General features: G+C 45.8%; 1 protein-coding gene across 1 annotated transcript in view; it reads left to right on the top strand.

Moving 5' to 3' along the window:
• The window catches only part of zcchc24 (zinc finger, CCHC domain containing 24), a 186256-nt gene that overhangs the window by 138325 nt on the left and 32228 nt on the right, over window positions 1–15703 (top strand). Inside the window, exon 3 of the mRNA XM_038783083.1 lies at window positions 6993–7157. Within this exon, the coding sequence (XP_038639011.1) occupies window positions 6993–7157 (165 nt within the window). The remainder of the gene's footprint in view (window positions 1–6992; window positions 7158–15703) is intronic.

Genomic DNA, 15703 nt, shown 5'->3' with positions numbered 1-15703 from the left:
GCATTTTTACTATATAGACAACAGCAAAATTAGAATAGATAATGATCTGATGATGCTTGCCACTAACCTCAAAGAACACTACCCACAAAAATGTAGCGATCTCTGTTGTGTGGGTTTCCTCTTTCCCAATGTCAGTTTGAGTCAAAGGGATCTTCAGAAACATCTAGCAGGGTAAGCATCCAGTCCTACTGACGTACCCTCTCAAACAACAAACCAGGAAGTAACAAGCACTGATTTTAAAAAACTTTAAAATGAATAATTTAAAGAGGGCAAAATCATTGATTGGCTGATGTGAGATTAAGCTGGAAGCTGAAATATCAAACTTCAAAAAACATTATAAAAATGTTAGAGAAATTTGTGGCTGTTCAGAATATTTTTTATTTGTTCATTTAATGTGCATATTGTTGGCAAAGCTAACATATCTTGTCCATCCATATCGTGGGCAGCACGGTAGCACAGTGACTAGCACAGTTTCTTCACAGCGCCAGGGTCCCAGGTTCAATTCCCGGCTTAGGTCACTCTCTGTGTAGTGTCTGCACATTCTCCCCGTGTCTGTGTGGGTTTCCTCCGGGTGCTCCAGTTTCCTCCCACAGTCCAAAGGTGTGCAGGTTAGGTGGATTGGCCATGATAAATTGCCCTTAGTGTCCAAACTGTTTGGGTGGGGGTTACTGTGTTACAGGGAGAGGGTGGAGTTGTGGGCTTAGTTAGGGTGCTCTTTCCAAGGTCTGGTGCAGACTCGATGGGCCGAATGGCCTCCTTCTGCACTGTAAATGCTATGATCTATGCTATGGCAACTAGAGCATTGGACATTTAAATAATCAGCTGGTGAGTTTGTTTTTTGGACTTTGTCAGAAATTGCAACAGGCAAAGCGAATCCGGCATTTTATTGTTGAGAGGGGAACCTGGACTGTGTAAGCTGACTGTACCAGAATTGGGGGTCATCAGGGTGAGCTTGCCAAATTCATCACGTGTGCTCCGTGAATACAAAAGCGGCAGATTCACAACCACAGAGTCCGGGAGCTGGTGCCAATCTCAGGGGGCATAACGAGCACCTGGAGAAACGGGGCATTGCCAAGGCCACGGGCATCCATTGTGTCACAAAACCTCAGTGAGAGGAGGGGTAGACTTATAAAAATGGGTTAACTTTCCTCGTGGCTCAACTGGTTAACATCTGTGAGCACCCCTGGAATGTTGAGATAGGGATGCATTGAAAATGTCAGAACTGAGACAGAGTTTGTTGGGCAATGGTTGTGGTAATATGGGTTCTTTACGCTGGAGTGCTGGTGGCTCAGTGATGAGATCTTGAGGCTTATGTGTTTAAACATAAGCACCTTTCTGTGTAGGCTTTAATTATTTACAGTTCCAAGGGTGATCATGCATGTTGTTGCCCTCACCTTGTAGGCTGGCTTCTTACAGAGTTCACTGTTCTCTGACCACGTGACTACATGTATCGCACGCTGTGGGAGGTGCTGCTCTGCAGTCCCATGTTAACCCATGCTCTGCCAAGCACCGCCAAGCACCTTACATTATAATGCATCATCACAATGGGATTAAGGGTTACAGAACTAAGGTTGGGCAGATGGAGTTAATGTACAGACGTGCAGATCAGCCATCATCTAACTGAACAGAGAACAGACTCAAGGGGCTGAATGGCCGATGCCTTTCCCTATGTGCCTCGGTTAACGAGAAGCGGAACCAAGATGGATTGCAAAATCTCCCCAACATTAATCTCTGGCCTGTGCTGAACTCACAATCACAGGTAGGCCGCATTTGGTCCCAGAAATCCTGAGTTCAAGAGGAACAATAAAGCTGGGCCGAAGTTCCCACTCCTTGATTGCAACTCAGGAATATCTGCTGGCTGGAAGTGTCGGCCAAGACTCCGCAGAACTAAAATAAAAAGCCCACTGTCACCCACTGTGAGGGGTCCTCCGCCCACCCGTCTCCCCAAATAGGAGGAGAAAACATCTTTTGAGTCAGTTTGGGGGAGGTGGGATGGATATGTATTTGAAAAACATATGCAAATCTGTCGATTTTACAAGCACTGAAAAGTTACGTCTATGCTTTTTGTTCGAAATGCTGTGTGCTTCTGAACTGAAATTTGTCAGCAAATTCCATCCTCAAGCGACCCATGCCCTGAAGAACGTGAAACGCTGACTGACCACATCTTCAGCTAGCTCAAACAATCAGACTTTGTGATGCTGAACTTGTAAAAGGAAGAAAGGAATTTGGTCTGATCCGTAATCAAACCAAGTGCTCATTTCGAGAATGTAGAGCAGTTACGCCTTGCAGATTCACACATTTACACATTAGTAACTGAATGATGCGTGGTACCAGCTCCAACTGCGTCCTGCGACAGAAGAGCAGAGGGAATTGGAGCAGGACTAGGCTACACTGTCGCTGGAGCCCGCTCCATCATTCAGTAAGGGCAGCGCGGTAGCACAGTGGTTAGCACTGTTGCTTCACAGCGCCAGGGACCCAGGTTCGATTCCCGGATTGAGTCACTGTCTGTGCGGAGTCTGCACCTTCTCCCCGTGGCTGCGTGGGTTTCTTCCGGGTGCTCCAGTTTCGCCCCACAGGTCCCGAAAGACGTGCTTGTTAGGTGAATTGGACATTCTGAATTCCCCCTCAGTGTACCCGAACAGGTGCCAGAATGTGGCGACTAGGGGATTTTCACAGTAACTTCATTGCAGTGTTAATGTAAGCCTACTTGTGACAATAATAAAGATGATTATTATTATTATTAAATCATAACTGACTTTCCTCGTCAAATCCACTTTCCCTTCCCCAGGCCCATCCTCGTATCCTTTCATGCACTTGCGAGTCCAAACATCGACCAATCTCTGCATGCAATCTACTCAGCGATGGAGCACCCACAGCGCTCTGGGCTAGAGAACTCCCAAAGTGAAGAGATCGCCCCAATATACAATCCAAAATAACCAACCACTTCTCCTGAGAATGGGATCCTTGATCTGAACTCTCCAGCCAGGGGGAATGACCTCTCTGCCCCTACCCTGTCAAGTCTTCTAAGGATTTTGTCCAGGTTAATGCAACCTCCTCTCATTCTGCTGAATCCCAGACAGTACCGGCCCATTTCATTCAAACTCTCCTCATAGGACAAACGCTAACGTCTTCGTGAACCTTTGTTGCACCCACTCACAAACAAGAACATCCTTCCTTGTGTCAGGAGACCAAAACCGTATACAGTCCTCCAGCTGTGGTCTTATCCAATTCCTACATAACTGCAACAAGAATTCCTAACTTTGTTCTGCCGCCGACCAGCCCTTGCAATAAATACTAGTCCACCATCTGCCTTCCTAATTTTCTGCTGGACCTGCATGTCCATTCTCTGTGGTTTGTGTCAACACAAATCCTCTGAACACTTAAGCTGACCAGTAATGAAATGAAAATCGCTTTTTGTCATGAGTAGGCTTCAATGAAGTTACTGTGAAAAGCCCCTAGTCGCCACATTCCGGCGCCTGTCCGAGGAGGCTGGTACGGGAATCGAACCGTGCTGCTGGCCTGCTTGGTCTGCTTTAAAAGCCAGCGATTTAGCCTGGTGAGCTAAACCAGACCCAATATGGGTGATTCAGTAATATGTAATATGTTTAAAAATCTTTTATCTGTACAATCTTCTGCCGACAAAACCTAAATACCTGTTGTTGCATTTTTAATGCCTGCATCTCCATAAATAATGGAAACCGCATTAGTGCAGCACTGAGGGAGTGCTGAACTGACGGTGGTAGCATTTTCGAGATGAGACATTAAATCAAAGTTCCACCTCTTTGAAGAAGAGCGGGTGTGTAGTCTCCAGTGTCCTGACCGAAATGTCTCTTTTCATAGAATTTACAGTGCAGAAGGAGGTCATTCGGCCCATCGAGTCTGTACCAGCCCTTGTAAAGAGCACCCTACTTAAGCCCACGCCTCCACCCTATCCCCATAATCCTACCTAACCTATTTGGACACGAAGGGCAATTAAGCATGGCCAATCCACCTCACCTGCATATCTTTGGACTGTGGGTGGAAACCCACGCAGACACGGGGAGAACGTGCAAACTCCGCACAGACAGTGACCCAAGCCCGGAATCGAAAACCTGGGACTCTGGAGCTGTGAAGCAACAATACTAACTTCAGTGCTACCGTGATACCATTTAATAAATTTAGACTACCCAATTTGTTTTTTCCATTTAAAGGGCAGTTCAGCGTGGCCAATCCACCTACCCTGCACATCTTTGTGTTGTGGGGGTGAAACCCACGCAGACACGGGGAGAATGTGCAAATTCGACATGGGCAGTGATCCAGGCCCGGGCGCGAACCTGGTACCTCAGCGCTGTGAGGCAGCAGTGCTAACCACTGCCATGTCGTCCCTTTAACCAGCATTTCTAGAAAGGATTTTCTGGTTATTTGCCTTATTGCTGTTTATGGGAGCTTGCTGTGCACAAATTGGCCACCATGTTTCCTACATTACAACAGCGACTACACTTCAAAAATACTTCACTGGCTGTAAAGTGCCTGCCACGTGAACGCACTGCTGCCTGACAGGGGGAGACATTCACTTTTTTTTGGTTGGGATAGTAACTGTAAAAATATGCTATAAACGGAAGGGAAATAATATTGGGCAGTTTGGAAATGCCACATGCAAACAGCCCCATGTTCTCTAAAAATAATTGTTTCGAATTAGCTGTGATCGGCTATTATGAGTGTCATGAAATCCCGGCAAGGGAAGGATTGTAGACGACATGTCCACAACAAGGAGCCATGAATAACTGTCCCGTTCAGATGGCCTTTAGAGGAGAGTTTATGGTAGACGGTATAAATTGCAACACCAACATTTCTGACTTCCATCCACAGTGATTGCCAATATTTGCTTGTTCTTGTTAAATGTAAAGAATGGTCAAGATTATCGCCTGCAACCAACGATGAGATAGTTGACTGGTTAATCTATTTGCATTGGGGTTGGTTGAGACGGGAATACTGAGCAGACCTGCTGGGAGGACAGCCTGCTCTTCTCTGCTTTGCGCTAATAGATTCTTTTATGTCTTCAGAAACAATTTAAGTGGTGGCGTTTAGTTAAACATTTAATCCAAGCACAACAGCTGCAATGGTGCGACACTCCCTCTACACCCCACCAAAGCATCCGTTTATCTGTTCAAGTGCTGGGGTGGGGCGTCGTGCCATGAAGTAGATAATTCATTGTACTCCGTCGCTTTATTTTAAGATCCCACAATTCTTTTATTTTTCTCCTTACATTACTCAGTGTCATAATATGTTCTGAATTCTCCCTTTGTGTACCCGAGCAGGCCCCGGAATGTGGCGACTAGGGGCTTTTCACAGTAACTTCATTGCAGTGTTAATGTAAGCCTATTTGTGACACTAATAAAGATGATTAGGTTTCATAAGGCTCCGGAAGCACCTTGGGTCGTTTTGTCTCACAGGCATATAATAATAATCTTTGTTAGTGTCACAAGTAGGCTTATATTAAATGAAATGAAAATCGCTTATTGTCACGAGTAGTCTTCAATGAAGTTACTGTGAAAAGCCCCTAGTCGCCACATTCCGGCGCCTGTTCGGGGAGGCTGGAGGCTGCAATAAAGTTACTGGAAAATCCCCCAGTCGCCACATTCCAGCACCTGTTCACCAGAGGGAGAATTCAGAGTGTCCACTTCAGCTAACAAGCACGTCTTTTGGGAGGAAAGCGGAGCACCCGGAGGAAACCCACGCAGACACGGGGAGAATGTGCAGACACAGCATAGATAGTGTTCGAAGCCGGGAATTGAACGCAGGACCCTGGCGCTGTGAAACAACAGTGCTAATCACTGTGCTACCGTTATATAAATACCCTTGAAGAAAAGAATGACTTGCATTCAGAGAGCACCCTGCACAACCTTGGGGCATTTCAAAATGCTCTGCAGCCAATGAAGTTCTGCCTTTGACGTGGAGAGTCTGCTGTACATTTGCAAACTATTTTACAATTCCCTCTTGTTGTACTGTACAGGGCCTCCTATTCCTTCACTATTTGCAGGCACTAATAACCGTCTTAGGATCCACACTCAAATGATGCAGAGCGAGGTCAGCAGCGTGGGTTCAATCCCCGCATCAGCTGAGGTCACTAATGAAGGCTCCGCCTTCTCAACCTTGCCCCTCACCTGAGGTGTGGTGACCCTTAAATCACCACCAGTCAGCTCTCCCCCTTCAAAGTGGAAATGGTCATCGGGGACTATGGTGACTTTACTTACTTACTAAAATCTATTTTATATTTTGAAAAGTGTTACACAACTCAAAGATGTGCGGGGTAGGTGAATTTGCCATGCTAAATTGACTCTTCATTGGAAAAAAAAAGAATTGGGCACTTTAAGTGTAACGAGTCGATCTTCGCCACGTTGCTCACTGTAAATTGGAAGGTTGCCACTGCTTTACAATAGCTCGTAGCAGACAATGTATTATTCTGCTCCTGAGGTAAAGTCCCAAGTCTTGTACTTGGTGTTCGGGAGATATAACCTGCAGTGCAGTAGATGCCAATTGCTTTTCACAGGAAAGTTGGGTTGTAGGTTGGTGGTTCCTTAGGTATTCCTGACTCCCATCCGCTTGGACAGAGGACGTGATACCAATGTCAGAAGAAGCAAACAAGCATTTATTTTCTTTCGATTGAGATCCTGCGGGTGGGCGAACTATCTGTTCAGTTGCGATTTATGCACTTTCCTGGTATTTGGACAAGTTTGACACAGACTTTGAATATGTGACACTTTCATGTCTGAACATATTAGTCGTGAACCATTTCTTTGTTCGAGTTTTTCCTCATGTGGCATGTTGCAAATAAATCTTTATATTCAAATAAAATCATCAGGCAGACCATTAATAAAGTTCTACTTGGTGATTTAAATAGAAACTGTGGAGGGAAAATACTGTGAAACACATTCGCTTTCATGTGTTACAGAGTCCTAGCCTGACAGACATTGCCTTTTTAACATATACGTTTGTGTCTGTTTATTTGGCAGGCGCGCCCCAAAGGAGAAGGCCTGACCCCTTACCAGGGGAAAAAACGCTGCTTCGGTGAATACAAGTGTCCCAAGTGTAAAAGGAAATGGATGAGCGGCAACTCCTGGGCCAACATGGGCCAAGAATGCATCAAGTGCCACATCAATGTTTACCCCCACAAGCAGGTACCGCCCGTCTCCGCGTACAGCTCTTCATTGCCATTAGAGAGCAGTAAAACAGTTGGCAGATTCCTTGGCATCCCGCCCTCCCTCACAGGGCGTTAACACTGGCTGGGTCCATGAACTCCCTTCCCCTTGCTCGCTCAGATTATTTTCGCAGTCGAGGGGGCACAATCTGCAGGAGAGTAGTTTTGAGAAAGTTACAGATAGGCGGGTTGTTGCAGCCCAACAGGCAACGGAATTAAAACAAAAAGAAAGAACTTGCATTTGAATAGCGCCCGTCACAACCTCAGGATGTCCCAGAGTGCTTTACAGCCAGTCAAGTACTTTGAGGCGTAGTCACTGTGACAACATCGGCAATGTGACAGCTGATGGTAACTCCTAAATGCGACACTGAGACACCCGATCGTATCGGTTTTTAATGATGTTAATTGAGGAACGAAAATGAGCCCGGACACTGTTCCGCTGGCTTCAAATAATGCCGAGGGATCTGTTATTTCTACCAGAGAGGGTAGGTGGCTCCTCAGTTTAATGTCCCATTTGAAAGATGGCACTTCTGACAGGGCAGCACCCCCTCAGTCCTCCACTGGGGTGTCGGTCTAGAAGAACAAAGAGAACAAAGGAAAGTACAGCACAGGAACAGGCCCTTCAGCCCTCCAAGCCTGCACCGGACATGATTCCCGAACTAAAAAACAAACCTTCTGAAAGAACAAAGAAAAGCATGCTCAAATCTCTGTCGGGTCTTGAATGGACAACCTCCTGACGCGGAGGCCAAAGTGATGCTCACAGCTGACAGCTGATGTTGAAGGGTGCAGATAGTGTGGAAAAAGTTTAATAGATTTTTCAAAGGAATGGGAGATCAAGGGGTATCGCCATTGCCACCATTCAAGTCATTGCTACTCCTGACTGTTGCAACGCCGCTCCATCTGCTGTACAATCTTCAAAATGCTGGGTCCTTGACCTCGCCATATCAGGCATGTCTTCGTGCGGGAGGGAGAAAGAAATGAAATGAAATGAAAATCGCTTATTGTCACAAGTAGGCTTCAGATGAAATTACTGTGAAAAGCCCCTAGTCGCCACATTCCGGCGCCTGTTTAGGGGAGGCTGGTCCGGGAATTGAACCCGCGCTGCTTGGCCTGCTTGGTCTGCTTTAAAAGCCAGCTATTTAGCCAAACCAGCCCAGTGGTACAAAGGTACGTGGAAGGTGGCGAGTTACTCTAGTTAGTCTGGCCCAGGTTCCGGAATGCATTGGCAGAGACCTGAGACCAGGTGACTGGCCATCTTGGTTGAGGTGATGTAAGGCAGAGTGAGATGCCGAGGAAGCAGCTATCTTTCGCAACAAAACCCAGCAAACCCCCTCAAACCAAAGCAACAGTCGGGTTCGCTGTCCGATCCTGACAACGTATTAATAAGTCAAGCAAAGCGCAAGTGCCCGTTCACAAGCCGGGCACATATGTAACTGTTTCAGGGTGGGTTTTCAATCAGATACTTCTTGATAACACATTTAATAAGTGTGAGAGACACCTGGTGGTACAGAAATATATGGCAAATTTTAAAATCTAATTATCCATGACACACACAGCATCCAAATATAATCTACAAGGGATTTTTTTTGTTAATTATCCTCTGAAGCATCACGTCACATGGCAAGAAATTGAGTCTGGGGAGAAGATTTCCAAGAGGTTTCTAACAAAAATGCTGCTGTACTCAACCTTATAATGAGATTGTCCTCGTGTACACATGGGGATCTTCACTGTGAAGTAATTTTGAAAAACAGCAACTCTTTAACATAGTAAAAATATTCACAGATGTAAATATAACGAGATATTACAAGTGGCCATTGGTTAGGTTATTTAAGTAGTTTTTAAGGATCATTTTATTAGAGGAGAGAATTGGAGGGGCTCAGGGTGTGAATTTCAGAACTTGGGACTTGAACAGGAGCTAATTTTCCGTGGTTGAAGAATCAAATGTTTTGACGATATTGAATCTTCCTCGCAAACGGGATAGATAGCGGGATGGATTTTCCGCATCTTCACTTGTGATGTCACAGATTACCCATTAACAAAACTGTCAAAGTGTTGTCCACAATCATTTATTCACTGATTTCAACGGGAGGAATATTCTGGGGGCAGTGCCCAGCCGGTATTCTTTTAGGTCCTTGCAGTGGGCGATACACCTCACGGATGAGGACTTGAAATGTCTACTCCAGCAAAGTAAACGCCAGGATTTTCGACGTTGCCTCAGTTTGAGGGAGGCAGACCAGGACATTTTTTGTTTTTAAATATCTTTATTCTCCTTTTTCACATTTTCTTCAAAGTTTACACCCACCAACAAACAATCAACGGCAACAAATACAATGTCAATCCCCTTATCAACAACAACAATCCCATCCTCCCACCAACCCCCAAACAACAACCCATATGTCAACACAAACATCAAATAAAGATGGAATCAGAAATCACCCATAGTCACCATACACAGCAACCCCCCCCCCCCCCCCCCCCAAACCCCCCCCCCCCCCCCCCCAATGTTCGATGCATCCAATTCTTGAAAGTGCACAATGAATAACGTCCATGAATTGTAGAACCCCTCCATCCTTCTCCTCAGTTCAAATTTGACCTTCACAAGAGTCAAGAATTCCAGCAGGTCCCCCCGCCACACCAGGGCACAGACTCTCCACCCCATCAGGATCCGCCTTTGGGCGATCAACAAGGCGTAAGCTACAGCATCTGTCTCCGTGTCCGTTTCCAACCCCAGTTTCACCTGCACCACTTTAGAAATTACCCTAAAAACCTCCTTCCAGTAATCGTCCAGCTTTGGACAGGACCAAAACATATGAACGTGGTTTGCGGCCCCCCCCGCCTCAACGTTCACACACATCTTCTACCCCCTCAAAGAGTCGGCTCATCCTCGCCCTTGTGAGGTCTGACAGATGAGGACATTGATTAGATTTTCTGATCAACCCGTTCATCGAAGAAAGACTTGGTTAAGGACTCAAGTGACTCAATCTAAACTGCCAGTCTGAAATTAGCCCGGCCACTCGCTTTAACACAAATCAAACTCTATTCTACTGAAAGTTGAGATCATGCACAGAATTTCCGTTCCTTTATTTCCTGAGCCTCCGTGTTGCAGAAGATCAGCGGTTTTCCTGATCGATGCGTGATTATTCCTAGATGTCCCATAATGTGCCCCAGATGGCGGTGTGGGAGTGGGCCGAGGGAGCGATACCCCTCTCTGCGTGTGGGATATCAAAAGAAAACTTTGAACACAGACCTTCACAAGTTGGTGTCTCCTATTTGCAGTCTCCCCCACGCGGGCTAACATCCTTTCAACATCCACCCTATCGAGTCCCCTCAGGATCTTGTGGCTCAATGAGATCACCTCTCATTCTTCTAAATTCCAATCGCTACAGGCCCAGCCTTTATTCTTTACCTCATGAGACAGCCCGCCCACAATCCCAGGAATCAGTTGAAAGTACTTTCTCTGAACTGCTTCTAACACATTTCTGTCCTTTCTTAAATAAAGAAACCCACAACTGTCCACAGTATTCCAGATGTGGTCTTGTCAACAGCTGCAATAAAACATCCTTAATTTTATATTCCATTCCCCTTGCCATGAACGCCATTTGTCACCTTAATCACTTGCTGTACCTGCATTCTAACTTTGTGACTCATAGAATTACTACATTGCAGAAGGAGGCCATTCGGCCCATCGAATATGTTCCGGCTCTCTGAAAGAGCACCCTAACCTGGCTCATGCCCTATCCCTGGAACCCCGTAACCTCGCTTAACTCTCACATCCATGGACACTAAGGGGCAACTTATCATGGCCAGTCCACCTAACCACATCTTTGGACTGCGGAAGGAAACCCACGCAGACACGGGGAGGATGTGCAGACTCCACACAGACAGTGACCCAAGTTGGGATTCGAACCTGGCACCCTGGAGCTGTGAAGCAACAGTGCTACCCACTGTGCACCACTTGTGAGAATTGAACCTGGGTCTCTGGGGCTGTGAGGAAGCAGTGCTAACTTCTGTGCCACCGTGCCATCTATAAAGCCAGAAAAGTAAGAGGAAATCACACACTATAAAGTTTTTTTTTCCAATTAATTTAGAGTACCCAATTATTTTGTTCCAATTAAGGGGCAATTTAGCATGGCCAATCTGCCTGCCCTGCACATCTTTGGGTTGTGGGGGTGAGACCCACGCAGACACGGGGAGAATGTGTAAACTCCACATGGACAGTGGCCCGGGGCCGGGATCAAACCCGGGTCCTCGGCACCCTGATGCAGCAGTGCTAACCACTGTGCCACAGACTATAAAGTATCTTCCCTTTCCCCTATGAAAAGTAGGGCTGATTGATGGAGAGTGCGAGGAAATCAGCTATTCCTGGGCAGCTGTGATCTGTTGTGTTCAGAATAATTTTCCTTTTCTCACTTTCACCAGCGTCACCCCCCACCACCATTCACTGTGTTGATACTGGGGCCTGTGTAGGGATAGGCACGAGGAGGCACAGGACTGATAGACCAAGCGATCGATGTGAAGGACATTGTTGTATCAATGTGCTATCAATAGTGAAAAAGCATAGCACAACAACTTTAAAAAAAAATCTTTTATTGTCTCAAGTAGGCTCACATTAACACTGCAATGAAGTTACTGTGAAAATCCCCTAGTCGCCACACTCCGGCACCTGTTCGGGTACACAGGGAGAATTCAGAATGTCTAATTCACCAAATAAGCACGTCTTTCGAGACTTGTGGGAGGAAGCCGGAGTACCCGGAGGAAACCCACGCAGATACGGGGAGAACTTGCAGACTCCGCATAGGCAGTGACCCAAGGCGGGAATCGATCCTGGGACCCTGGCATTGTGAAGCCATAGTGCTAACCACTATGCTACCGTGCTGCCCACAACTTCATAGAGCTTTCTATGAGTGGAATTGAATGTGAGAAAGCTCGGTGGTATGCTAATGATATTGAATGTGATGGGGAAATATATTAAATAAAGGTGGTTAACTGAGCCTGTTTCGGCTTGGTTCTGCCAGCACAATGATGCTTTATGAAATGAAATGAAAATCGCTTATTGTCACGAGTAGGCTTCAATGAAGTTACTGTGAAAAGCCCCTAGTCGCCACATTCCGGCGCCTGTCCGGGGAGGCTGGTACGGGAATCGAACCGTGCTGCTGGCCTGCTTGGTCTGCTTTAAAAGCCAGCGATTTAGCTTTGTGAGCTAAACCACAATTTTTTTTTTAAAATTTAGAGTACCCAATTATTTATTTTTTTTCTTATTAAGGGGCAATTTAGTGTGGCCAATCCACCTACTCTGCACATCTTTGTGTTGTGGGGGTGAAACCCACGCAATTACGGGGAGAATGTGCAAACTCCGCATGAACAGTGACCCAGGGTCAGGATTTGAACCCGGGTCCTCAGTGCCATAGACAGCAGTGCTAACCACTGTGCCACATGCCATCCCGCTTTAGTATAATTGAGTCTTGTTTCCTGATAGACTGCTGCTATTCCTTATCCGGGCTAGTCTGAGATTCAGGTGGTATTTTGTCCACATCTTGTGTGCGGGCAGTGGTTTTCCACAGTGTAAAAACAAAATCAATAACACAGCCGACGGCACTTTGGTACAACAACCTGACCTTCATTTATATTGCACCTCTGAAGCCATAAAGTGGTGTTTCACAGGAACATTTCCCAGCAAAATCTACCACCGATTCACATGGGATATTATCAATGAAATAGGTGACCAAAGGCTGGGTCAGACAGGTAGCTTTTAAGGAACAAATCGAAGGGGGAGAGAGTGAGGTTCAGGGAGGGAATTGTAAGAGAACAAAAAATTGCTGCCATGTAATAAGGTTGGTGTAAAATGTTGGCCTTCACACGTAGCAAGAAACCCAACATACCTGGGGAGACTTTGTATGGCAGGAGGATGGGCGTGGGGAGTAATTAGGGGAGGGAAATGTTTGCGGTGTTGAAGTTTGTGAGGAGTTGCAGCGAAGACTGGAGTTTTAGGTGGAGAATTTCAGAGTCCATTCGGATGAAGTGTGGAGGTTCTATCAACCCATAACGGGACAAAAGAAAAGATGCAGATAAGGCAAATGAAGGATGAATCCTGGTTGCAAAATGGCAGAGGTAAGGATATGGAAAGCCACGGAATGAGAAAAGGCGTTTAAAAAGTCACACAGTGGGACGGAGAGACATTGCAAGTGTTCATGGGCAGAAGTACAGGCCAGGGTTCAAAGTACACGGGTGAGCAAATGAACACGCCGTGTCAAAGGTTGCCTGTAAAAAACCATTGGGGGCGAAATTTCCAAGGAAATCACCCCTCCCTGTACAATATTACTTTACATTATGGCTCCTCCGTGGTCTGGGTATGAACAACAGCAGGCTCAGGTATTCCTGGAAGTGGGAAAACAGTTAGAGGTTGATTGGAACAGCTAGCAAACGTGTGTGGAACAGGCTGTGTGCTGTCTTATCTATCTAAAGAAGGAAACCCTGAAAAAAGACTCAGCACCAATACTGAGTAACTGCATCTCATAATAGTGGAGTTTGTGAGAATGTAAACGGTGCCCATGGAAATGAGAAATAATGCTTGAAACTCAAAGTGGACAGATCAGTAATGTTGGGCGGCAGTAAACTATCTTGGTGATCAGCTAGGTGTAGAATTTTAAACTTGGCTCCAGATGATGTAGAATAGTCAGATCGCAGACTTTCAACTTTCCCCGTGCGGGAGGGCTGCAGGAATCAGCGAGGTCTGTGGCAGGAGCTGAACGCGATGGTTTGCGTCATTCCAGTGGTTACACTGGAGGGAATGCTAACTGTTGCCCAAAATTGGACAAGGGAAAGAATCTGGGGGTCACCATCGCCAGGATCACTGGGTATTCAAGATTGCTTGAGATGTGACAAAGACTGCACTGTGGAAACCTGCGGACAAACAATCAAACCTTTATCTTGGGTCTGGACACAACAGATCTTGCTGACAAGAATGTTCCATGTAGCACAGAGCCAATTGTAAGCAACGGATAAGCGTCTGTATATTGGGAATGAAACAATTAACAATAGATTGAGAAATAACAACAACTTGCATTCAGATTGCGCGTTTGACATTGTAGAGCATCACTGAATGCTTCATAGGAACATTATCAAGCAAAGCTGGACTCCGAGTCACATAAGGGGACACTACAGCAGATAACCAGAACCTTGCTCAAAGAGGTAGGTCTTGAGGAATGTCCAAAGGTGGAGAGAGAGGTAGACAGACAAATAAACTTAAGAGAGGTAATTATAGAGGTTGGGTCCTAGGCAGCGGTATGGCCACCAATAATGGAGCGATGAAGACCATGGATATACAAGACGACAGAATTGGAGGAAGACAGATGTCTTGGAGGGATGTGGGGCTGGAGGAGATTAGAGAGGGGTAAGGACATGGAAGGATGAACAGAATTGCACTTGGTCAGCAGGAGAAATGGTTAAGGCCTATTTTCCTGGCAGTGGGCTAATCCCACCCGCACGGGTCACTTGTCACCAGGAAATCTGATGGGACACAGTTTATCTGGGATGCCTTCAGGCGCCGGAATGTGGCGACTAGGGGCTTTTCACAGTAACTTCATTGAAGCCTACTCGTGACAATAAGTAATTTTCATTTCATTAAGTGTTCTTCAGACCTGCCTTTTCGGCTGATCCCGTGTGTTCTTAGACAAATGCCCCAGAGGAATCCGTTAAGGATGGAATTGTGCTTTGTGGCCTGTTTGGTGTCTAAAGGAAAGTTACATGTGTGGTGGATCTTTCAAAAGCATAGACACATTTTGAAATACTCCTTTTAATTTTCACTTTACCCATATCTTTGACCATCCCCTTCATCCTTTTTTCATTCTCTATTTGTCCTCTTTGAATTTAATGTTATTTTTAGAGTTTGATTTGTTTCGGAGCGTGTGTGGAACGTAGGTATTGAACGGGATGGAATATCTGCAAAATCACAAGAGAATTACCTCTTTCTTGAAGCATTCTGCAAGGCTTCAGCAGCACGGGAAATCTCTAAAGGGGCTCTTGTGTGTGACTCTTTATGGAGGCTCTGGGAATAAGGAGAAACCTTGTCATCTCCATGGCAATTTGAATAAATGGCGATGTTGATCTTAAAGCAGCCCAAGAATAAGGTGAGAAGAGTGTGCAGAGGAGATCAGCAGCCACCAGAGTGATGGTAGGAGACACAGTGGGCCAAATGGCTCCTCTCCAAAATAATTCCAGGAGGAGAAAGCAACCATTTTCACGGACCCTGGTTCATGTACTAGACGAGGGCCATTGGCAATTACTTTGGTAGTATCTGGGGCAGCCTAGTTGGAGAGATAGAGCAGGATACATCCAGAAACATGCATCATAAGGACCATAAGTTGCATCAATCAATATTTCCTTTTGTCCATATTGAAGGAGGATGCATTTCACTTCAAATCCTGCTGCAGGTTGGCTTGTAAATTTTGTACTTATGTCCTCCAATTTTAAGCTGGCCGGTTAGTTTAAATAATCTGATTGCTTTAAGAATATCATCCTTGTTTACTC

The sequence above is a fragment of the Scyliorhinus canicula genome, chromosome 22, assembly GCF_902713615.1.
Source record: "Scyliorhinus canicula chromosome 22, sScyCan1.1, whole genome shotgun sequence".
NCBI classification, from domain to species: Eukaryota; Metazoa; Chordata; class Chondrichthyes; order Carcharhiniformes; family Scyliorhinidae; genus Scyliorhinus; species Scyliorhinus canicula.
Note: the sequence above shows the minus strand (reverse complement) of the source record. Positions and strands in the feature narration are given on the sequence as shown.